General features: G+C 33.3%; 2 protein-coding genes across 2 annotated transcripts; both read right to left on the reverse strand.

The window, feature by feature from the left end:
- Nucleotides 1–9,188: 9,188 nt before the first annotated feature.
- LOC108192468 (sister chromatid cohesion 1 protein 3) lies at nt 9,189–11,458 on the reverse strand. Its single transcript, XM_064086260.1, has 7 exons — nt 11,096–11,458; nt 10,901–11,018; nt 10,184–10,809; nt 10,020–10,059; nt 9,848–9,917; nt 9,608–9,749; nt 9,189–9,491 (listed from the first exon to the last, which is right to left on the reverse strand). Exons 3-7 carry the CDS (start codon nt 10,454–10,456, stop codon nt 9,387–9,389), a joined length of 630 nt encoding a protein of 209 aa, XP_063942330.1. The 5' UTR covers nt 10,457–10,809; nt 10,901–11,018; nt 11,096–11,458; the 3' UTR covers nt 9,189–9,386.
- Nucleotides 10,530–14,360, reverse strand: LOC135150402 (uncharacterized). Its single transcript, XM_064086689.1, has 7 exons — nt 14,228–14,360; nt 11,769–12,015; nt 11,620–11,666; nt 11,096–11,461; nt 10,901–11,012; nt 10,732–10,809; nt 10,530–10,542 (listed from the first exon to the last, which is right to left on the reverse strand). Exons 1-7 carry the CDS (start codon nt 14,358–14,360, stop codon nt 10,530–10,532), a joined length of 996 nt encoding a protein of 331 aa, XP_063942759.1.
- Nucleotides 14,361–23,338: the final 8,978 nt, after the last annotated feature.

A 23,338-nucleotide genomic window follows, 5' to 3' on the forward strand; every position in this document is an offset into this window, starting at 1 on the left:
TCTGATCTCCTCTTTCTTCTCCCACTTCGTTCCTTCTGAAGGCATGCATCCTTGTCCTCCTAAGGATTGCATTGTAAGTCGATGAGGCTTTGATAACCAGGAAGTTTAACATGAACGTGGTTGGCCGAGGTTTTGTCCACATCGTGACTAGTAGCTGGATCATTCCTTCGATTTTTGATTTTACTCCATTGAAGCCATATATGGGCATTTAAGTTGGCGTTAATTGTGAATCAATATATCCCATCTTCTCAAAAGCATCATTGAACAAGATATCGACGGAGGCTCCGTTGTCAACGAGCACCCTCTTCACAGATGAGTTTCCAATCATTGGGATAATTACTGGAGGATCATCATGGGGGAACTTCACCTCTTCAACATCTAACTCAACAAATGTCTAGGAAACTTCGATCTTCGCCTTCTTCGGGGGTTCTCCAACTATACTCATTACTTCTCTTGCATAAGCTTTCCAAGAGTTACTGGATGTACTAGCAGCGGTTGGTCTTCCAGAGAATATATTAATCACAGGCCCTCGAGACTGAGTTCTCCTGTCACGATCATCATTATCCGGACTACGATTCTCATTGTCTTGGAGGCTTCTATCTCCATCCCTGGTATATTTAGACAGTTTGCCTTTACGAATCAAAAATTCAATTTCATCTTTCAATTGCCGACAATCATCAGTCTTATGTCATGTATCCTTATAGAATCGACAATACAAGTGTTAGTTTCTTTTTTTGGGGTCGGTTCTAATAGGCTTCGGCCATCGAACACTTCCATCTTTTTCAATATCCATCAGAATTTGACTTCTCGGGGAATTAAGCCTTGCATACTCATCGAACCTCGGTCCTAATTTCTTTTTAATAGGTGACTTCTCACCGTCTTCCCTTTTAGAGTATGTGGTATCTGCTCTATACGCGGTATCACTTCAACGCTTCTTGGGGTCGGTGTTTAGTCCCTAATTGTTCTGGGATTTTCTCAAGCTTTCTTCCGTCTTGATGTATTTTCCAGCTCTCTCTTGTAACTCATTCATATTGTCGAGGGCCCTCTTTGCTAAGGAACAGCGGAAATTATCATCCTTAGTGCCCTGTTGGAGGGCAATCATGGCTACCTTTTGATCCAAATCTGGGACCTTGAGAGCTTCTTTGGTAAAACGATTCATGTATTCTTGAAGGGATTCGTTCTTTCCTTGACGTAAGCTCATCAAAGAAGCAGAACTCTTGGCATGAGTCTTGCTCCCAAAAAACTGTCCTATGAAAGCCCTGCTCAAGTCTCCAAACGAAGATATAGAGTTTGGGGGTAAATGACTATATCAGTGATGCGCCATCCCGCTCAAGGTCTGAGGAAAAGCTCGACACTTGATAGCCTCCGTGACTGGTTGCAACAGTGTTGCAGTGAAATTTATGAAGTTCGTTCTCAGGGAAGGACTGAATACAATATCAAATCAATTATATTACTCTTTTTTATTTAGAAGTTCAGAGAAAAATTGTTGTTTTTACTATCAACTAAATTAAACTAATGCGAAATTAAAATTATGAATTAACGATGATAAAAGAAATTCAAGAAATTGGTGTTACTAAAAAAATATTAACTATGTTTATGCTAGCAATTAAAAGGAAAGAGGCGGTCATATGTCGACCCGTGATCACGTGAGAATAAGATTCGCGGGAGAACCTGTATGTTGTGATAATTGATCGCATCACGAACGTGCCAAGGGGAAAGACGAGTGATTTCCGAGTTACAGGATGGTTGTGCTAGATAAGAGATTCTGATCTTGAAATTATATCGAACGAATGGTTTTAAATTTAAATTTTGATTCGTTTATGAAAGTTTTTGGCACTCTATTGTTATGATTTTGCATCCCGAATATTCCCTGTTATACTTGCTGGGCACTTTGTGCTCATTCTTGCTACTTTATTTTTCAAAAGTAGGAAAAACAAAGATAATTTGATGACTGTTTTGGCTAGCCGAGGAAAAGGGAAAGAGCATGACTCGCGCTAGGAATCACCAAAGCTGCTTCTTGGCTTGGTGGAATCGTATTATATCCGAGCAAGTAATTTAGCTCATTATTTATAGTTAATATAGTATTGTAATAAGTGGAAAAGATGTGTACTCGATCCTTAGACTTGTGGAATGGCGTCCACTGTTGGACTTGTAAAATATTTATGCTGTAAAAGTTATGTTTTTAACGTATGGTACCATGACGACTCGTTGGTATATGACGTGTTTTAATAAACTTTTTTATTATCAATTAAGCCAAAAAATTTAAAAATTCGGTTAGTATGATCAGTTTGTATTTGACCTAAATTTATAATATGGACGATAACATTACAAATTTTATAAATCTATCGTGCATGGTAAGGGTTATAAGCGTGTGTGTGTGTGTATTTATTTATATTATGGCAAAGGTTATAAGCAAGTATATATATAGACACACACACACACACACACACATATATAGTCCTACTCTAATACAAACCAAATTAGCCTAAAAACCAGTTTATGCTCATTTTTTTATCACTATTTTTAACAACAGAAATCACTAATTTACATATACCATATTTCGCAAATATAAATATATGCAACGTATATGACCATCATATTCACCAGAACCATAATAACCACTCTTACTATCATTACCAGACGTTTCTATGACTTGCCACCATCGCCTGTCATCACCAATAGTCACGAACACTTCCCTTCATAACTTACAAAAACTAGCGACTACTTACCACCATCATACACCTCCTTTTACGGCTTGTTACGGTCAAGAACCTTTCTAAGATTGAAATTGATTATCTATAATCGATCATCAATAGTTTAGGTAAGTAGATTTTATGAATTTTGAATTATAAATCGATGTTTATATACTGTATAAAAACAGTTATTAGTGCATTATATATTAGTGATACCCGCAGTTATAAATAGTGATATGGAAACTGGTTTTTAGTTTGTATTTAAAAGTTGGTTTGTATTTGATCACTTGCTTATGTATATTTATACATATACATATAATCTTACTAGATATGACTTAAAGTTTAACTATATGACATATATTTATTTACTAAATAATATTGGACAAATTGCTAAAATACCTCCTTAATTTAGGACATTTTATACAAATAAAATTAATTAAAGATTATGAATACATGGAAACACATATTGAAGATATGAAAAAATTTAAATGAGAGATTGTATTTGTTTTGTCACAAAATACGTATTCGGGTGATGAATTATGAGAATATGATAGTGGCTATCAAGAATTCCTTTAATTTAAGAAAAGTTACCATCTAATCCATGGACATACAAATATGAGTAGAGACATTTACACAATAAAACTTTAATGTTGGATATGACAACACTCATAAGAGCTCCTACTCTCCTTTACTTCCTATCAAGTACCCTGAAAAATATAACACAAATAAAGTAAAATAATAAGTTTATGGAATAAACAAAATAATGATAAGATTTAAATCATGAGAGAAAATGAGTCAACAAAATAAAATTAATATATATATATATATATATATATATATATATATATATATATATATATATATATATATATATATATATATATATATATATATATATATATATATATATATATATATATAAAAGAAGATATCATAGATAGATTCTTAAAGAATAAGGTAAGTAAATTAAATTTGTATAAGTCAAATAATAATAATAAAATCTACATCATAGGGATAAGGAAATCTCTTTGTTTAGATACCTAATAATTTGATACATAACAAAATATAAATATCATAAGAAAATAAGTGAATATTGAAAGTTACACCTAGACGGGATGAATAGTTGTATAATGGCTAGCTAACAATGTCAATTTAAAATTTTTACCGAGTATTTCAGCTTAGTATTTTCAGTTAAGAAGTGATTACAGAACGCTATTATTCAGCAGAAATAAAAACAATAAGGTGGAGACATGTAAATACTAAATCGGTAAAAGCAATTTTAGCCAGGTTAGACCCTTATATCTAATAGTCTATGTCCTCATCCCTTACCAACTTGGTAAGAGAATATATTATTACTGAAAATACCAACAATTATAGAATAATAATATATCTCCCCTTTCCCAGTCACTTAAAGCAGCTTGCTGAAACCTTTAAGCACACAGTAAAATGCTCGACACTATTGTCCCATGCGCCACCTGTTCTCGAACTCTTGAATTCCTTGAGCTACCCTCCTTGAATTCCTCCTGTTTCTCGAACCCTTTGCACCTCAAACCAAGTACCCCGCTATCTTTAGTGACTAAACAATTACAATCATTTTAAACAATATACGAGATATTACAACTCAAACTATGTTCTCTAAGAAAGTATCAATAAAGTACTTAATAAAGCTCAGTAGAGAAGTAAAGTGTTTTCAAGATTGTGAGTTGTTAACTATACTTAAAACAATCAGCCATTTATATATGAAAAGAATATAACGACTACATTGGATTAATCCCCCATGACCGGTTGTTCTTCATGAACGTTGGTTCTGGTGAATTAATCGAACATATATAATCCATATAGATAGGAACTGAGATAAAGAAAAAGTTTAAAAGCATCGGTCCTACAAATATGGGATAAAGAGGAATTTAAGTTGAAAAGAGTTTGGATAAATCAAAGCGCTAACAAACCTCCTTAATTTTAGAAAAACATTTTTAATTAAATTGAGCTTATATATATAAAAATATTCATAGTCTAATTAGAAAACGTACACCTTTTGTTCTAACCAATGTAGAAGTCGAAATCATGTAATCTTTGAGAAGTTCTGCTTCTCATAGGATTCTGTCATAGCTTTTTATTTAGAAACAACTTGCTAAAGTTTTGTTGTACATAGAAACCTGCAAGACTGGATTAGACAAATAACACGGCAGGCTATAACAGTATAAATACATTATGTTAAGCTAAAATACTAAAGTAGCATGCTGAAATGTGATCCATGAGAATTTAGGATTTACAAATATCAATAACAAAAAATAGTGTATATTAACTGGCGCACTTTCTGTTAAATTAACCAACGATATTCCATTTTAAGTTATCATAGATGTAGTAACAAACTTAAAAGGTGGTTAATTTAACACAACCTGCGCGAGTTAATATACAATATCAAGTTATTTGCCTTGCACTTCTCCATTGAATAATTGCTAACTCCCATGTGGAATTTATAAGTTTCAAGTGTTTCTTTATTAATTAAAAAAATGTACCTTGATCTTGTTTTACTTTGAAAATTGTTATCTCATATCTATATTGTGTAAATTTGCTTGTTTCAGGTCTTGAAAAACTTTGGACTTGTTGATGTACGCAGATGGAAAATCCATACAGTAACATTATTTCGACGATGACGCCAAAACTTTCAAATGAACTATTTTCCACTTAAGTTTGTGTATCATGTCCTGCATACCTGTGTAGCATGTTCTTGCATACCATACCCGAATAGTCATAAGTTGACTTCATGAAATTGAAAACTTATTTGTTGAATGCTCTTCTCCCTGAATATTTAACCTGTTTTGGGTGTTGATACATGAATTCGTGTACTTGCTAGAAGAAGTTTCCGTTTCTTTCTTTGATGCATGGTTTTTATTTCATATGTATGTTACATTGGAAAAACTCCGGTGATTTTACTACATTTTGGCGTTTTACTCTGACCCTAATTATAGGAATAAGGGTAAATATATGTGGAGCACATGATTTTTAGGTTTTCATGTTGATAGCCATAGCATTATACTCACGCAGTTAGGAATAACATTGTGATAAACTATACCTAAAATAGAAGGAAATAAGTGATTCAACACTAAGTAGGTGGCTAGGCTTTATTCTTGAAATGGTTTCATAAATGAGACTTTGATTGTTACTCTTTTTCTTTGAAATGGTTTCATAAATAAAGCTTTAATTGCTAGTCAACCTCTTGTTGAGCTTTTTTCTTTCAATTTGATTTGCTAGATTAATTACGTAAATTATAAATTGGATCTTAAGTTATACTGCAATAAGATCCATGTGTTATGGGACACGGCTTATTACGACATAAATTTGGTAAGAAATATGTATTAAATTCCCCTTTTATAATGGAAAAGCTGAACTACTTAGCAACAAGCAAACAAGGTGTCAAGCACCACACATGATTTTCTCGCTGGAATGTGACTAGCTCCTATGTCAATGTAAACTTTATACCTAAAAAATATGTATTTTATACGGTACCCGAGATATATCGGAAAATGAATTGGCTTTTTCTTCCAGGTGCTTTTTCTATTGAAATGATGAATCATTTATGGCCAACCGTCCATACCACACCCAATAATTACATATAATCAACACCAATGAGTGGATATTTTATAACTTGGAGAGATGATAGGCACAAATGGATGGTTACTTGTAATTACTAAATATATTTAACTCTTTTATTTTGTTTCATAGATTGAGTCAAATATAATATAGTAGACATGAATTTTTACTTTGAAAAATATAATATGGTGCTGCTCAGATGGAAGAGGAGAAACTACTTGAACTAACAGTCTAACTCAATACCTAGATTATCCACTTCTGTTGGTTCCAACATTTTCATCAAAACCCAATGTGGTTCCAATGTGCCAAAACAGATCCATTTCAGAAAAATACTAAAAGGAAGCTGCCTTACACATGATTTGAGTTCCCTGGTAACTCGGAGAACCGTCATTGTACAAGTATAAGCCAGAAGTTGACTAATAAGTGGTTTGCCAATTGCAAACCCATAATATATAGATATTCAAAGTCAGGGAGCTGCTGGAAATTAATGTATCGGAAAATTTGTTTTTATTACCCTCCATGACACCCTTATTACATCATTGCTAAATGTGTGTGGGGGAGGGCTAATACAATGGGGGAATACATTATACAGGACTTCTACTGATGATTTCTTTAGTAGCCAACAATTTAGATGATGTTGTGCATTTAAAGAGAAGGGGGAAGCTTATGTAAAAATATATGTCACAAAAATATCTGTGCCAAGAAAATCTCTCCTTAATAACCTCAATGTGCCATTTATTTGACGCAGCAACCTAAAAACCAACACCGAAATAAGTGCTCCGCACCTCCCAAATAATGTTATTCAGAAGTTTATCCATATTATAAGCTCAAGTACAGACAGTCTTAGTTCCTCTCAAATGGCTAAAATTGGCGTCCTCCAATAGTCATGGTAGTGGAGTTCTTTCTCTTCGAGAAGACTTTCATTTCACATGATATTTTCTTCTTTTGCTATTTTCCTTTCACTTGTCACTATGAAGGCAATTAATTAGTTATTTGACCGTATAAAATATATTTGTGACCCATCAACTGCACAATCATGGAATGGTGCAGGTTTTAACATTAGAGTTTGTATAAGGTGATGATCTCAACTAATGTGTCCAACCTTCCAGGTAATTCTGGTAATATTATTGTATGGTTTTGTTGTCTAGTCATCCATTTAAATTTGTCATTTTTTTACATTCTCTCTCTTGAATAATGGATGGATTGATGTAAACAAATCAAACTCATTCTATTCTTTCTCTTAACATCACCCTTTCCAAAATTTAGTTACTAAAATATATCACACTATTATTATAATAAATAATTAGTTTCATGAGATGAAATTAAGGATTAATTATTATAGTATATTCTCAATCGATGAATAGAAATATATATAATTCATTAATCACCTCATAATTGTTTTAAAAAATATTAACAATTTTGAAGAAAAATAGGCAAAGAAAATAACTGAAAAAATCTTCATTTTCTTGTTTGTGGCTTTCACCAAGAAAATTTGTGTTTGACGTGGTTGCTCAAAAATTATAAATGTTACACACACACACATATATGTTACACATAAATATATCATGGGTTAGCATTCAAGTTTTTCTTTTTAGCTGATTGATGATTTGCAATTTTAATTGATAATATTCTAGGTTCTAATTTCATAACTACTATATATCTTTGAAATATTTTTTTATAATATGAGAGTTTGTTGTTGTTTTGTTACTACAAGGCTAATTTTTTTAAAACTTTCTCGATATTTTTTAATTTTTAGTTGGATTCTCATTTTCCAATTTTATGTCTATGGAACCTATACTCATACTGAGAATCTTATTAGGAGTCCATTTGGGTTTTCAAATAAACTTATATTATAAATGGAAAAGGTTATCTTGACAAAAAGAAATTAAGTAATGCTATGAACTTAAAAATTCTCAACAGTAATATTGAAACTTCTTTATTATGTGATTGATTGGAATGTAAGAAATCAATCTAATTTTTGTTTTATAATTAATTATGACAAGACACGGGATATTTGGAAAATAATTTGAGATCTAATTTGAGTTTATTAACATTTTCCAGAGTAAAAATCCATGTCTACAATATTATATTTGACTCAATGTGTGAAACAAAAAAAAAGAGTTAATTGAATATAGTAATTACAAGTAACCATTTATTGTCCCTATTATCTTTCTGAGTTACAAATATATTCACTTAGTGGTGTTGATTATATGTAATTATTAGGTGTTTTATTAATTGCCTATAAACCTCAACCCTCTAATATATTTCTTGTTAAATATCTTCCTACTATATAAATAACATATTTTATACACAATTTACATTTATATTAGAGCTAGTCATATTCCTGTGGAAGTGTGAAAATCATGTGTTGTACTTAACACCTTACTTGCTTGTTGCTTGAGTAGTTTGGTTTTTTCATATATGTCTTTCACTTGTGTCTAAATCTAACCATATCCTTATGTAATAGGTTCTTACATATACATATAGAATAACAATACTTAAAAGGTCTTTTTATTTTTTAACTATAATCTCAGTAACTCAAATTGAAATAAGAAAGTTTAACAAGAGGTTTATTAACAATCCAAGCCTCACTTATGAAACCATTTCCAAGAAAAAAGCCTATCCACCTAGCTAGGGTTCAATCTCTTTTCTCCTTTTATTTAAAATATAGTTAAGCACATATTATTGCTATGCCTATCAACACCAAAAATAAACTACTACAGAACACCAACCACATATATAAACCTAAAATCATGTGCTCAACATATATTTTACCCTTATTCCTAAAATTAGGGTCATATCTTTTAATTCTTGTGAGATATGTTTTAAGTGCGGTTGTAAAATTTCAAAAAGGAGTAACATGCTTAGCAAGATATACTGTAAGTTGGTTACATAGCACAATTTTTTCTAATGTAACATAGAAGTGAAAAAAAAAACCATGCATGAAAGAAAGAAACAAAAAATTCTTTGAGCAAGTACACGAATTCATGTATCACCACCAAAACCACCTATATATTAATGGAGTAGAAGAGCATCCAGACGAGAAGAGTCGCCTTCTCACAACATGCTACACAGGGATGGAGGACATAGTACATGCACTTAGATGGAAAATAGTTCATTGGAAAGTTTTGGCGTCACCGTCAAAACGACGTCACCGTATGGATTTTCTTGCTTCACATCTACAAGGCTACAAGTCTTTAAAACCTGAAACAAGCAAATTTACACAATCCAAATATGATATAAACTTGAAACTTGTAAAATTCCAAATGCGAGTTACCAATTATTCAATGGAGAAGTGTAAGGAAAGTACAAAAACTTACAAGCGTCTCAAAGACAATTCGAGCACAAACTTTCCTTCTTTTTCCTTCTAAGATCGTATCCAGACTAACATTTATGGATTGGTGGTCTCTTTCAATGACCGGAGTGACTGACGATCTGTCCTTAAGGAATCGAGCCACAGATCTGCACTCATTACGCATGAAATATTAGGTCAGCTGCAAGACAGGAAAGTTAAACTTAAAAATAGAAAATAAAATTCTATAAATGACAAATGAGTTTACCTCGTCCTTGCAGATAGTTGTCCACCTTCTGATTTCCACGAGGAGTAGCCAGGAGTGGTTTGCTGTGGCCCTGTTTAAATATATACCCATGATATTTAGAATTGTGCATACGTTAACAAATTTATTGAATGCCTGTACCAGAGCTCAGCAACCAAAAGTATAATGGGTCTACCTTGTGAATTATTATCATCCTCTGCCAAAAAAGATAATTCCTGCAATAAAGTAAAATTAATTCAGAGTTGTAGTCAGCAACTTAAAATGCGCAGTTGAACCACCTATCAAAATATTGGAAGTGTTTTACATAAAATTAATCTTTATAAATATTAATAAACATACGCCATCACAAGAAGTCCTGATTTCTGGATTATATGGACCTTCACCGGGTGTGCCCTTCAAAGACGCCGTTATTTCGTTAGACCCTGGTGTAGCAGCGTATTTTTCAAGGACCCGTGTGCTGTCCCAGTTGGTTGGCTCCACTTGATCAATCAATGAGCTGGTATCACCCCCAAGGGCATGTCCTCCAGTTGGAGAAGGAGTGAACTCGATGGGAGAATACAAAACCCTATTCGGGGAATTGTTTTCCGTTGATATTTCATGGTCAATTTCCATGTTGTCAACATTGACCGGAGCACATAAATAAGGTTTTCCGCAAATGAAGTCTTTCCGGTATGCCTCACAGAGGTCACTGCCCAACCCTGTACATAAAAACAAAAACTTTCCTGTAGAGATCTTACTGTAAAGATGGCCTGCAAATTATTCTAAAAAGAATAGGGAGCCATGGTGGTCAAAAAAAAACAAGAAGAAAAGGAAAGGGAGCCAATGTACCAGTTAACAAAGGCTCAAAAAATACAACATCTTTTCTGATTCTTTTGTTCTGCCTCCACCTGCCCAGAGGGTCTCGTCGGAAATTCTTTCTTGGACGCAGGATGCTGCTGGAATCAGCAATCCTTTTCTTCATAAACCTAAAAACACATACCCATATACTCAGCCACACATTAAAAGGGAAATAGCATAACTCTTTTTAACTTTAATGCAAGGAAATTTAGGCAATACTTGTCACTCAGAATTGTTGTGTTAATATCATATTGATGGCTTATCATTTCTTTGGGAAGGGTCTGCTGAGGCTGAGGAATTGAAGGAATCTGCAAGGTAGGTGATGCCCATCCTGCATCTAAGAAAAACAGATGAATTATATGTAAAATAATTTCAACTATAAAATATTCATTAAGTTTTGAATTTGAAACCCACCGTAATCACTGTCAGGGTCCAAAAATTCCGGAGTCTCTTCTGATAAAATAGAAATTGGCTGTTGGTGTTGTTGAGATGAAAGAGGAGAAGCTGCTGGAACTAACTCAACCCCTAAATTATCGGCTTCTGTTTTTTCCAAGATTTTCATCAGATCCCAATCTGGTTCCAATCTGTCTTCCCTTTGGTCTGGGCAAAAGAGATCCATTTCAGAAGCATACTGAAAGAAAGCTGCCTCACGCATGATTTCAGTTCCTTGATAACTTGGATAACCATCATTGTAACTTAGCAATGCAGCTCTCAGCTGGCGATTAGAAGGATCACAGTGTTCAGCACCGAGAGTTGCACCCACAAGTGTGCCAGAATAATCTGTAAAATATAGCAATAACCATATAAGAATCTTACCAGCCAAATTTTGATCTATAAAATGATAAATATTTAGAGTTTACATGATTTATGCATATTAATAATAATAATTTGAAAGACAAAAAAAGAATGTAGTGCATGCAAATATGTTCTCATTTTACCTTCAAGGGTTATTTCTTTGGTGTCCTTCAGATGATTGTCCCAAGAACTAAATAAATCACCAAAAACAAAAGACAAAAGGAAGTGATCAATAAGTGATATGAATATATCCGGTATTTATATTCCATCTAAGTAGACAACAAATTATTACCTCTCACTGAAATCAGTATCAATGTCTAAGGAATCAAGTTTGAACTTGTCAGGCAAGACAGACCCGAATGTTGCATGACTCAGATTCATCAGGTCTGTTGAAGTAAAAGCATTCCGTATCTCTATCAGGAGAGTATTGGAGTCTCTAAGAAGAGACTCCACTTGTTGGGCGTGTATTCGAACAATTCCAAACAGAAGATGACTAGACATCCTCATTGCCAGAGGCACTTCAGGGTACATGATCAATTCTACAAGACAAATGTAGAAAATAAGTAGCAAAATTTTAACTGTTAATTGAAAACAAAGTGCAATCATTAGTGCAAAGATGAGTGAATTATATTAGTAACTATTTGAATTGGTAAATATTTTATTGTTACTACTCATTTAACTAAAATCATATTTATTTTTAATTAAATAAAAAATTGTAAATATTTTCGATTTAAGTCAAGATAAAGAAATGATAAACAAACAATCTACACGCTATTTGAAATATATTTTCATTCAAATGATGATATTAAGTTTAACTCAACATTTTTTTCATAAAGAAATCATACAACACACATAAATATACCAAAAACAAATAGAAATATTCAAAATATATTTATAAATATCATTTGCACAAATACTAATCAGCTTATACATTTCCTACAAAATTATCTCATATTTCATAGAAACAAAGCACATTTCACCTGAATAAAATATTTAACATATTCATATCAACATAGAAATTATCAAAAATAAATCTTTAGCACCAAAGAAAACGAAATCTTTATACTGTAGATGTGGTAAAATTACATACCAACAGCGGTGCTAATATCAATGGATGCGTAGATTGACTTGGTGAGTTTGCTGTCACAAGATGCAGCGCCCAAAATGGTCCTTAATGGCCCTTTTCCTAGTGATCTATCAGCCATTAATATTGTAGAAGAAAACATATCCTTGTTATATATGTGTATATATGTGTGTCTGCAAAATGATGTATAGAAGAGAATGGGGCAAAAATTTAATAGTTCAAACAAAACAGTAGAGGTTGGTGAAGTAGACAATTTTTAAGTTTGCAATCAATTGTATAGTGATGTATATGGCAAAAATGTGGTTTGTTTTTATAACATCTGAATTGCATAATTCTTTGCTATAGACTAAATATATCATTTTTGGGGTCCACAATTACTTTTTATTTAGGTACCAGATTTTTATTGGTTGAGATTTCGGTGCATACCGTCATCATTATTAATGAGCTTAGATCCAATAAAAATCAGACACCTAATTAAAAATTTATTGCTAGTGTGAGCACTTGAAAAATCATATCTTTTGCATTCATTACCCGTCACTTTTTGTATCTTGAGAAAATCTAGAAAATATGTTACATAAACGTTACCAAAGAAGTCTATATTTTTTATATCTTGAAAAAAAATCTTCTAACTACATACTCGGTCCGTCTAAATATACATGTCCTTTATGAGTTCTCATTAGTGAAATCGATTATACTTTGACTGAAATATATATATATATATATATATATATATATATATATATATATAATTGGGAATAATTGAAAATATCATCTAAGTAAATATAATCTATTTTAATATGTAACTTTCTATTTGCTAAAACAGTAAATAAATGGTAGAAATTAGTCAATTTAACTTCTCGAAAATCAAGAGGTACCTGTAAATTAGGATGGAGGGAGTATTTTTATTTTTATAATATCCAGGAGTACATTATAGGTGTAAAACAAAGAATTGTGTATATGAAATATAATGAAGACAAAATACTATGCAAAAAAGGTCAAATACTATGTCATGTATGTTCTAGTTCACACCTAGCAAGGCTAAAAATGGAATCATTGTTAATTTCAATATTTATGTGCATTCACACTTGAACCAAATAATAACTTAAAAACTCACAAAATTGCTTGCAAAAAATTACATTTTTAGCATCAATATTTATTAAAAGGAGATTAGTAACAGAGAGCTAGGTTGTCATACTTCACCCTGCTCATTGATAGCTTGGTGTAAAGCTAAAGGAATACTTATAGTATAATAAATAGTATATTAATTCATTTCGACTATTTTAAGACGAGTAAGTACCGATCAATATCATTATTTTAATTTAAATAAAATACGATTACAAGTATATTATAAACCACTCACAATAAAAAAAAATACAAATACCTAACATAAAATATCTAAACTTTCACTTTTTCCTAATTTGCAAGCATCTTCTATCATTCACACTTTAGTCTAGGATACACATATGACAAGGACCTTCCATATCTCATATATGATATCCCAAGCATGTTGCAAGTAAAAAGAGATATTAAATAAATTTAAGCCCTTACCAAACTTGACCCTCCTTTACTCTTCAATCATGTTCATAGCTAGGTGGAATAACTCCAGAACTTCCAAAAATCATTATGGTGACCAATATTAGGATTCATAACTAAAAGGTCTAGCTCACCTTCTCTCACATCACCCTCCTTCCATTGAGCATGTTTCTCATTTTCTTCAACTTCCTCCCAATTGTCACAATGGTCTTCCTTAAACTCCACATCTATAAAATTGTGGACCTTTTTCTCAACTGGTTCATACATCTTATAGTTATATTTATCATTGTACCCCAATAACACGCATTTAATAATACTATTTTCATTTATCTTTATATGCTTAGAATGTGGAACATGTACATATCCTAGGCTTCAAAATATTTTAAAATACTTCACATGAGTCATTCCCTTTGACCATTGATTTGAAATGTGAGAGGCCCACTTAGTTGGCCCAAAAATATTGAGTAACCTTTTTGGCAGACAATTGACTAGGCAATATTCATAATAATATGATTAATACTTTCAACCATACTGTTCTTTAGGGTATGTACATTATGGTGAGTCACATGCTCACATAATTTGTTGAACTCAATAGAATTACTTCTTTTCCTCTATCCATTCACTTTATGTACAAGCCTCTTTCATTTTCAATTGAATTCTTAAGCAATTAAATTTATGAATTTTCACATATATATAAAGTGTGGAAAATAATCAATAATACATAATATGCACAATTTCTTTCCCCCCGATATTGAAGACATTGGTCCACACTAGTCCACATAAATTAGCTCGAAGCTTTCAATTTTCAATTTCTCTCCATCTGCTTGCTTCAGGACTAGAATGATGATGGTTCTTCCCCTTCATAGATTTTTCACATAATTTTCTTTGAATCTCCATCAGCCAGTGGAAAGAAGTGTACTTTTAGAATAAATATAAATATATATAATTTTGATTGAACACTTGAATCAGCTTCGGGGAACTTATATTCTTTTATACCGATAGGGATTTCCACCCCATTAGAACAAATAGTTTGTTTGTTATTTTTAGAGATATCATGAGATTTAGATGCTATATTAAAAAACCCTCTTTCTCTTGAAATTACACGACACTATAAATATTGTTTATAAATTTTTAATTAAAAAATTACTATCTGGTCCTTATCTTATGGATCGAAAGCTCTGAATAAGTCAAATATGCAAATTTGTGAATTTTTTTATTTATAATTCTAATATTGAGTCTCAATTGTAATTAAAAAATTAATTGGGAAAATTTTTATCGATTAAAAAAATATGATAATGATCAATAATAAGATATAAAATAGATCTTGATTAGACATTTTGTGTAAAATTATTATATGTTTGAGTATAATTAATTATAAAAATTAGAAAATTATGTGACACATACAAAAGAGAGATTTGTGTAACAGTCAAGAATTAACAAAAGGACTTAGCAAAAAATAAAAGAATTAACAAAAGGGAGGCAATTTGTTGTCTCATGAAGCTAATTTGTACTTGTGCTACATTATTAGTTAAAATCTAAACTGGGTTTGGGTCATTGAAGATTTGATTTGTGGAGTTTGTTTTGTACAAGAAATTATATGAAATTTGAGGTTAGTGACTTATGGAAGATTTATACTTCTCCAAGACATATAGCTCTACTCAGTATATAAGTCTTTCTATCTCAATCTATTGGGATGGATTTCTCAAAAGTAGAACTATGATTTTGTCGCAACGACAAAAATCAAGAGGCATCTTTTAAAGATAACTTTTGTTAGGTCCGGAAGCGATTGTAGAAGGGGGGTTGAATACAATGGTCACAAAATAATCGCGGAATAAATCTGATTGGAATATAATTTTTTAATCAGATTTTAATTAATTAATATAACAATGTTTGAAGTCGTTATATAATTAAATTGGTTCAGTTTTAATGTCCACTAATGTTCGTAGAATAAATTGAACATGGTATATTCTAGATTAGTGATTAAAACAACCGGTAACAAAGCACAGTAAAACTGTGGATGTAACAATAGCAAGTTTTAGCAAAACTTGAAAGCTTTTACAAGTGCTTGTGTTTGTCAAAGTGAATGAACACTTAGAAATGAAGAATGGTGGCCATATTTATAGGCAAAACCATTTGAACTACTAAGACAACTAAGGCTTAGACAATTAAAGAAAGACATGACAAAGTATGGCAAGCTAGGACAAACTAGTAGCCTTGCCATGACAAAACAAGACAAGGTAAGACAACTAAAAGCTAAGCATGACAACTTTAGTACTTGTCATGATAAAGTAAAGAAGGGAAAGACAAAAGATAGCAAGGTAAGACAAAGAGAAACAAGGCATGGCATGTCTTTGCTCCATTAGATGAGAGCATTTAGAAAGACAAGGCTTGTCTTTGTCTTGGAGTAGTCTTGGCTTGCTTTTCCAAAGTACATGTGCTTTGTCTTGGCATGTGATGAGAAATAAGGTAGGACAAAGCATTTAAATGTCTTGGAGTGTCTTTAAAGGAGCTAGACAAAGCAATTGTTTGTCTAACTAATATTGTAGTGCTTTAAAGTGATTTGTTCACTAAATAATAAATAAAATATAATCCACTTAATTAAACTAGTTGAATATATTCATTAGATAAATTAATTCGAGAGGGAATTAATTTACTAAATAAAATATACAACTAATATAATTATATTAGAAGTGAATATATATAATCTATTTAATATTTAATCACTTTCCTTCTTTAACCGAGCTTCTGTCTTCTTTGAAACTTTAATATCTTCGTCTTGAATTGTCAGTCGATTGAACTACCACCTTTGTTTGACGTAGAATATTTAATCCGATTAGCTGACACACAAATGTACTGTCTGGTTCATCTGTATCTAGCTGAATAAAATATTCTTCGTTATTTAAAACAATTAAGCTGTGGCTTGTTCGTCGAGTCTTCGTCTTGTAAGTTCATCTTCATAAATTGGAATCATCTGAATAAATAAAGTATAGAAACTTTATACCTTCTGAATTCCTGGACGTGCCACAAAAGATTATTTGTGCACTGAGGCTTGAACATATTAATGAACTTCTTTCAGTGGTGTGCAGCAGCATCCTGAAATTCTTCTGACATAAAATTCCGATAAATTATTTGACATTCTTCGTACGGGTTCCGGTGACTTGCTATTTACTGAGCTTTCTTATCTGAGTTGAGTTGTACCTCTTTAAATACAAATAGGCTAAACATATGCCTTTCAACTTTAGTCTCGAATACTTTTAAAGAGAAAATTTTACAATCTTGCTAAGTTTAGTCATAAGTGACAGGATCCCAAGGAGTGATCCCACTCTCATAATGGACATGGTAGCCCCAAAAATGATTTACCAAACTTGTGGATGGGTCCCATACACCATGAATTAGAATTTTCCTTCAAGCCATAAGCCCATTTTCACTTAAAAATAATGCTAGATTTTCTAAATGAAATGTAAATTTTCTATTTATTCTCCCTAAAACATGCTCGACAGCCGAGTAAAATTTCAAACTTTTTTAAAAAAATATAAAATTTCTAAAATAAGCAATTGCAGTATAATTACATAGCACTTTTAGTGTTAAGGGATGAGAATCAAATAATATTTACTGAATAAGGTAATTTGTTTTTGCCGAACACGATAATAATGCATCAGGTAGTTAGGTTGATTAACCTTTTTTGCTGCTCTCATATGGCAAGTTGATATTTTTGTTGATGGTTACATTGTGCAAACAATTCTAAATATTATATATGCATAAGTTTCATGCTGATTCAGCCAGCTCAAGTTTATTTTTCTCGCTAGTTAAGATTATGTAAAAAAATTAAGCATGTTTGATGTGGTTTTAAGTGTTTTTGGTGTAGAGAAACAGTCCTTGCAAAAAAAAACTCACCGTAATCATCTAATCCTAAATCTTTTTTCACTACAAGAAAAAAGGGTAAAAATGACCGGTTAAATATGACCGCATACGGTCATATTTAAGGTCCAATCCCGAAGGAGACAGGTCAAAGCTAAATATGACCATATAAATTTGACCGCTGTTAAATATGACCAAACGCAGTCATAATTAATGACGGTCATATTTATCCAGTCATATTTATAACGAGGGGCCCATAAAATTTTGGAGGCAAACTTCCCTCCAAAATTTTTTTGATGACGTCACTAATTTTGACTAGACTCGGTCAATAATAAAGTCGGTCATATTTATTTTTTAAGCGGGAAACTTCCCGCAATTTTTTTTTAAATTTTCCTGATCGTGATTTGACCCCGTGCAGTCGGATTTATTAATATGACCGAAAGTGGTCATATTAATAAATATGACAGAACACGGTCATATGTTATGTTCGACCAGCCTTGATCATAAGTACTCATATGACTAGCCTCACACATATTTAGGAAGTGACCGCCTGTGGTCATATTTATAAGTGTGACCGCCCGCGGTCATATTTATAAATGTGACATGCTTATTAAGTTGTCAAACTTCTTTCAAGATTTATGCTAATCAAATTTGAAATCCACTGATTTAGAGAAAATGGAGAAGGACATAGTGAAAATAATGTCCAAGCTTGAAGTCATCTATACTCCAAGCTTTTTTGATTCTATGGAGCATTTGCCACTACATTTGGTTACTGAGGCAAAGTTGGGTGGACCATGTAATGGGAGATGGATGTATTTTGTTGAAAGGTATTTGCATAACTTGAAGTTAAAAGTCAAAAACAAAGCTCGAGTAGAGGGTTCAATAGCAGAAAGATATATTGAGGAGGAGTGTGTACATTTTTGTTCACTATATTTTGAATCTAATTTGGCAACTATGCATAATACACTTCGACGAAATGAGGCACCTAGACAATCTCATGATCCTAATTTGTTAGAAGTTTACACCTATCCAACGCTAACAGGTCTACGGAATAGAGATAGAATCTTATATGATGATGAACATAGTCTTGTAAGATACTATGTTCTTATCAATTCGTGTTGGTGTGTGCACTCACCTCACGAACACTCGAAGAATGATCTCTATTCTCACGTGCATGTGTTTCGCTCGGTGTTTGCCTTTCTTCACTCGTGTTTATCACACCGTCATCAGTACCTGTATAAACTACCAAAGTTCCCTGAGATGGAACCATAGGTAGTGAAGGAACAAATTGTCCTTCCGATGCCTGTGAAGGCAGATGTACTTGCAAGCTGCCAAGTAGTCCCTGATCAATAAAGAAAGAGTGATCAGAAAAGTTTTCATTAAACATGTTTTGAAAATCTGTGCACTCATTAAGTGTAGTAACAAAAGGATCAGGTTGAGTGTTTACTAGCGTGAGTGCTAGTGATGTGCTTGACTCTTTACAGGGTACCGCGGTAGGACGGCAAATTTCAATAAACGCATCCTGTTGAGAGAATGAATCTAGAGACTGTATATTTACCATTTCAGTATCCAAATCCTTTTGGGAGGAAATGGATGCAGCTGCAGCTGTCTCAGGTTCATCCACCCTTAGCTTCTTATGAGATAGAGCTGCGGGTTCACGAATCATAGCACTCCCATTCCGTTTCCGGGCTACCTTCTTAACAACAGGTGTAGTAGTGTTGGTAGAAGTGTTTGACGAAGAACCAGAGGTTGAAAAGAATTCATCAGCTGGGTTATGAACCTGGGTGTTTTCAGGTTCAATGCTGGCAGTCTGACACACAAAACCAATTTCACAATCATAATCTGATACATCAACAGTAAAATTAGATGACAAGTTAGAAAGTACCTCAGCTACCTGTAAGTCGTCACGAAAGTTCTGTAGCTCAATGTCGATGTCAGAATCAGCTGGCAGTGGCTGAGAGGTTGATTGTGTTTGGGGGAAGTATTGTGTTTGGACATTTGAGGGTGTAGGTTCAGATTGTGATGGAAGGATAGATGATTGTTGTACAGGGAAGAAGTTGTGTTGAGGTGGTTCTGTTTCAGGTGGTGGTGAAGGGTGATGTAGAGGTGATTGGTGAGGAGATTGGTATGGAGAGTAGTGTGAGGATTGGCTAGAGGATTGGTAGTCTTGGATGAGAAGAAGTGGTGGAATGTGATGTTGTTGTTGCATCTCTTGTGGTTCTGGTTGTTGTTGAGGTTGTTCTTGTTGAGGTTGAAATGGTGGAAGTGGTTCTCCTGGTTGAAGTTGTTGCAGTGGTTAAGGAGGTAGTGCCACTTGTAGCTGATATGGCTGTAACTGTGCATTGAACTGTTCCAGCATAAAAGGCGTGACAGTGAGAGGAACCCGATTATGTTTCTTTGCAGCAGTAATTATGGTCATCAGCTTAGTACAAGACTTAGATGTAGGAGCCACTGGTGAGTTCATGTAGATGATCTTGTCTTCTTCAGACATCTTGTCATTCAAAAACAACATAAAGAACCTTGGATAGAAGCAGTCAACTCTTGCATTGTTTTGCACATTCCGATTCATTACGGGACCAAGCTTGTTGATAATAACCTTCATAAGAATCTCCCCAAAATTGATAGGATGATTATGCGCACAACAGAATCCAAAGACCTGTAGAAGGGAAGATATATTACCAAAATTTCTCCGGTCAGTGGGAGCAAATACTTTCGCAAAAGTATCAAAGTACAGATCCCACTCAGCTCTTAGGTTGCCCTTAGACATCTTTGACAGCTGGATTTCCCCTTGGTAGTGGATTGTCTGAAAGAAGTGAGTCAACTAATGGTCAGACGGAACCTCAGCAAAATTATTCCTCGGGAATCCAAGTATTCTGTTCACATCATCCGTAGTAATTGTGATTCGCTTGCCTCCTCTAATTTCACCAATGATCTTGTAATTGTCCAAAGTAGTTGAATTAACTGCAGTGGAATAAAAGTCATAGAGGGGTTGCACTTGAATGTCTGCATAGGCAGTAATGGCCGTGCTGACTAAACACTGTTCATTCAGAAAACGAATCCACGGTCTGAAGCGACGCGAGCAAGAATCGGGATCCAAGTACCCATAATAGTTAGTCTCCTTAATTTTGAATTGACCATTCATTTTTATAATTAAAAATTGAATTAAGCGAGAATTTTTCAAAAAAAAAGATAATTCTCAAATATCTCGCAAATTTCAACTAATAATTAATGGAAAATTAATTAATTAGTGAATGGTCCAAAATTCAATTTAGTCCAATAATCACCAATAACCAAACGCGGTCTTAAGTCCAAATAACTCCAAGTAAACCAAACACGGTCTTAGCACAAAACTAAATTATTCACAAACCAAAATCCACCGATTAGAACACAAAACCCTAACCACAAACTAAACAACTCAGTTCGTAGATTACACAATCAAAGCAGTCCGTGAATCTAGAGTTTAACAACCAGGCGATCAAATCGAGAGCAACAAGCAAGTACAGAGTTCGATTTCGTCAATTAAAACACAGCAAAACTACAGAGCATCGACGATTTCAAACAAAGCAGTCACTAATCGATAAGCACAAACCCAGTCGAACAACCGAAATCCCCAAATCAGAATCCAAAAACCCTAACTCGGTAACTACTAATCACAACCCAACGATTTCAGAACACAACGGCGAGTAAACCCAGTGCAAAAACACACAGACCCGAGGCAGAAAACACCAGTTAAAACAGCCACGATTTTCCGAAAATCGGACAGAGTTTCGACTATAAAACGGAGGAAAATCGCAAAAACCCAGCAAGCGTATTTCAGCTTGAAATCGAAGAGAACAGCAAGTTTTAGGAAAAACTTGAAAACCCAGATGATTTCGTGTATATATATGAATGTATCGCAGGCGAGTAGTGGTGTTTGAAGGTGATCGGATGTGCGTGTGTGTATGATTCTGGGTGTATGTAGGTTACTGCGATGGAGGAGAAGATGATCGATGAAGATGATGGGTTTGTACGGCTTGTAAGACAAAGGGGGTATTAGTGTTGTGGGAAAGACAAACTGGGTATAAGTCTAGAGGGTGTGATTTGAATCAACTAAGACAAAACGAGAATTTGTCGTACCGAACGCTTTGGTCAGGAGTGTAAAAGACTCGGCCAAGACAAATAAGTCATTTGTCTTACGGAGAGGTGTGAGTTAGACGCATGAGAACGAATTAAGACTACAGATATTTAGCAAAACAAAATAATAAAAAAAAATAAATTAAGACTACAGAGTGAGTTGTCTTAGAGGCTGTAGGAGTGACACGAGAGCGGTGATATGTGAAGACAAGTATGAGAATTGTCTTAGCATAAAATAGAGTATGGCTGGCAACGAAACATTAACGCAGGGCAAGACAAATTAAATATTTGTCTTGCTGAAGGTTATAACAGATATAATCACACGTGCAGCTCCGAAAACAACAAAAAAAACAGATTAAAAAGTATATATATATATTAAACAAATATTTTATAAATTCCAACTTTTAATTAAATATAAATATTTATGAACTTAACTTTAATTCAATAAAATGAATTAATTTAAATTCTAATATTTATACTTAATTAATTTTGAAAAATACAAAATAATTACAAATAATTAAAAACAATTATCTAGATGCTTGGAAAATAATACAGGGGAGTACGCAAGCATTTAGAAAATTATTGACTAATATACCAACATGCATAATTACACAAAATATTATCAGATAATTTACAGGTTATTATATAGAATCTAATAACACAGATATAATTACACAGAAAATTCATAAAAATATATAAAAATATATAAAGCATATGAAAAATATATACAGTGAGAACTATGTCATATTTAACATCCCTAGCTCACAAACCAGCTTAGAGAAAGTGGATTCATCAAGTGGTTTAGTGAAGATGTCAGCAATTTGCTCAGCCGTGGGTACAAAATGTAACACCACTGTACCATTCATGACATGTTCTCGAATAAAATGATACCTGATATCAATGTGCTTGGTTCTTGAATGTTGAACCGGATTGTTGGAAATGGCTATGGCACTTGTATTATCACAAAATATAGGAATTTTGTTTACTCCAATACCATAATCATTTAATTGATTCCTGATCCAGAGGATCTGAGCACAGCAGCTACCAGCAGCTATATACTCAGCTTCAGCAGTAGAAGTAGACACAGAGTGCTGCTTCTTGCTGTACCAGGAAACCAACCGTCGTCCTAGAAATTGACAGCTTCCAGACGTACTCTTCCTATCAATCCTGCATCCTGCATAATCAGAATCTGTATAGCCGGTTAAGTCAAAACCAGTATTCTTAGGGTACCAAATACCTAAACCAGGTGTACCCTTAAGATATCTAAAGATTCT

This window comes from Daucus carota, chromosome 2 (genome assembly GCF_001625215.2).
Source record: "Daucus carota subsp. sativus chromosome 2, DH1 v3.0, whole genome shotgun sequence".
Lineage (NCBI taxonomy): Eukaryota > Viridiplantae > Streptophyta > Magnoliopsida > Apiales > Apiaceae > Daucus > Daucus carota.

Coding starts and splice junctions, on each gene's coding strand:
- LOC108192468 (XM_064086260.1), bottom strand. CDS start 10,456: ATGGAAATTGACCATGAAATATCAACGGAAAACAATTCCCCGAATAGG. Junction 10,060..10,183: donor TCAGGACTTCTTGTGATGGC/GTATGTTTATTA, acceptor ACTTTATTGCAG/GAATTATCTTTTTTGGCAGA. Junction 9,492..9,607: donor GAATTGTCTTTGAGACGCTT/GTAAGTTTTTGT, acceptor TGCTTGTTTCAG/GTTTTAAAGACTTGTAGCCT.
- LOC135150402 (XM_064086689.1), bottom strand. CDS start 14,360: ATGTATGAACCAGTTGAGAAAAAGGTCCACAATTTTATAGATGTGGAG. Junction 12,016..14,227: donor GGAGGGTGATGTGAGAGAAG/GTGAGCTAGACC, acceptor TTTGTCTTGTAG/AATTGATCATGTACCCTGAA. Junction 11,667..11,768: donor GATACTGATTTCAGTGAGAG/GTAATAATTTGT, acceptor TGATTTATTTAG/TTCTTGGGACAATCATCTGA.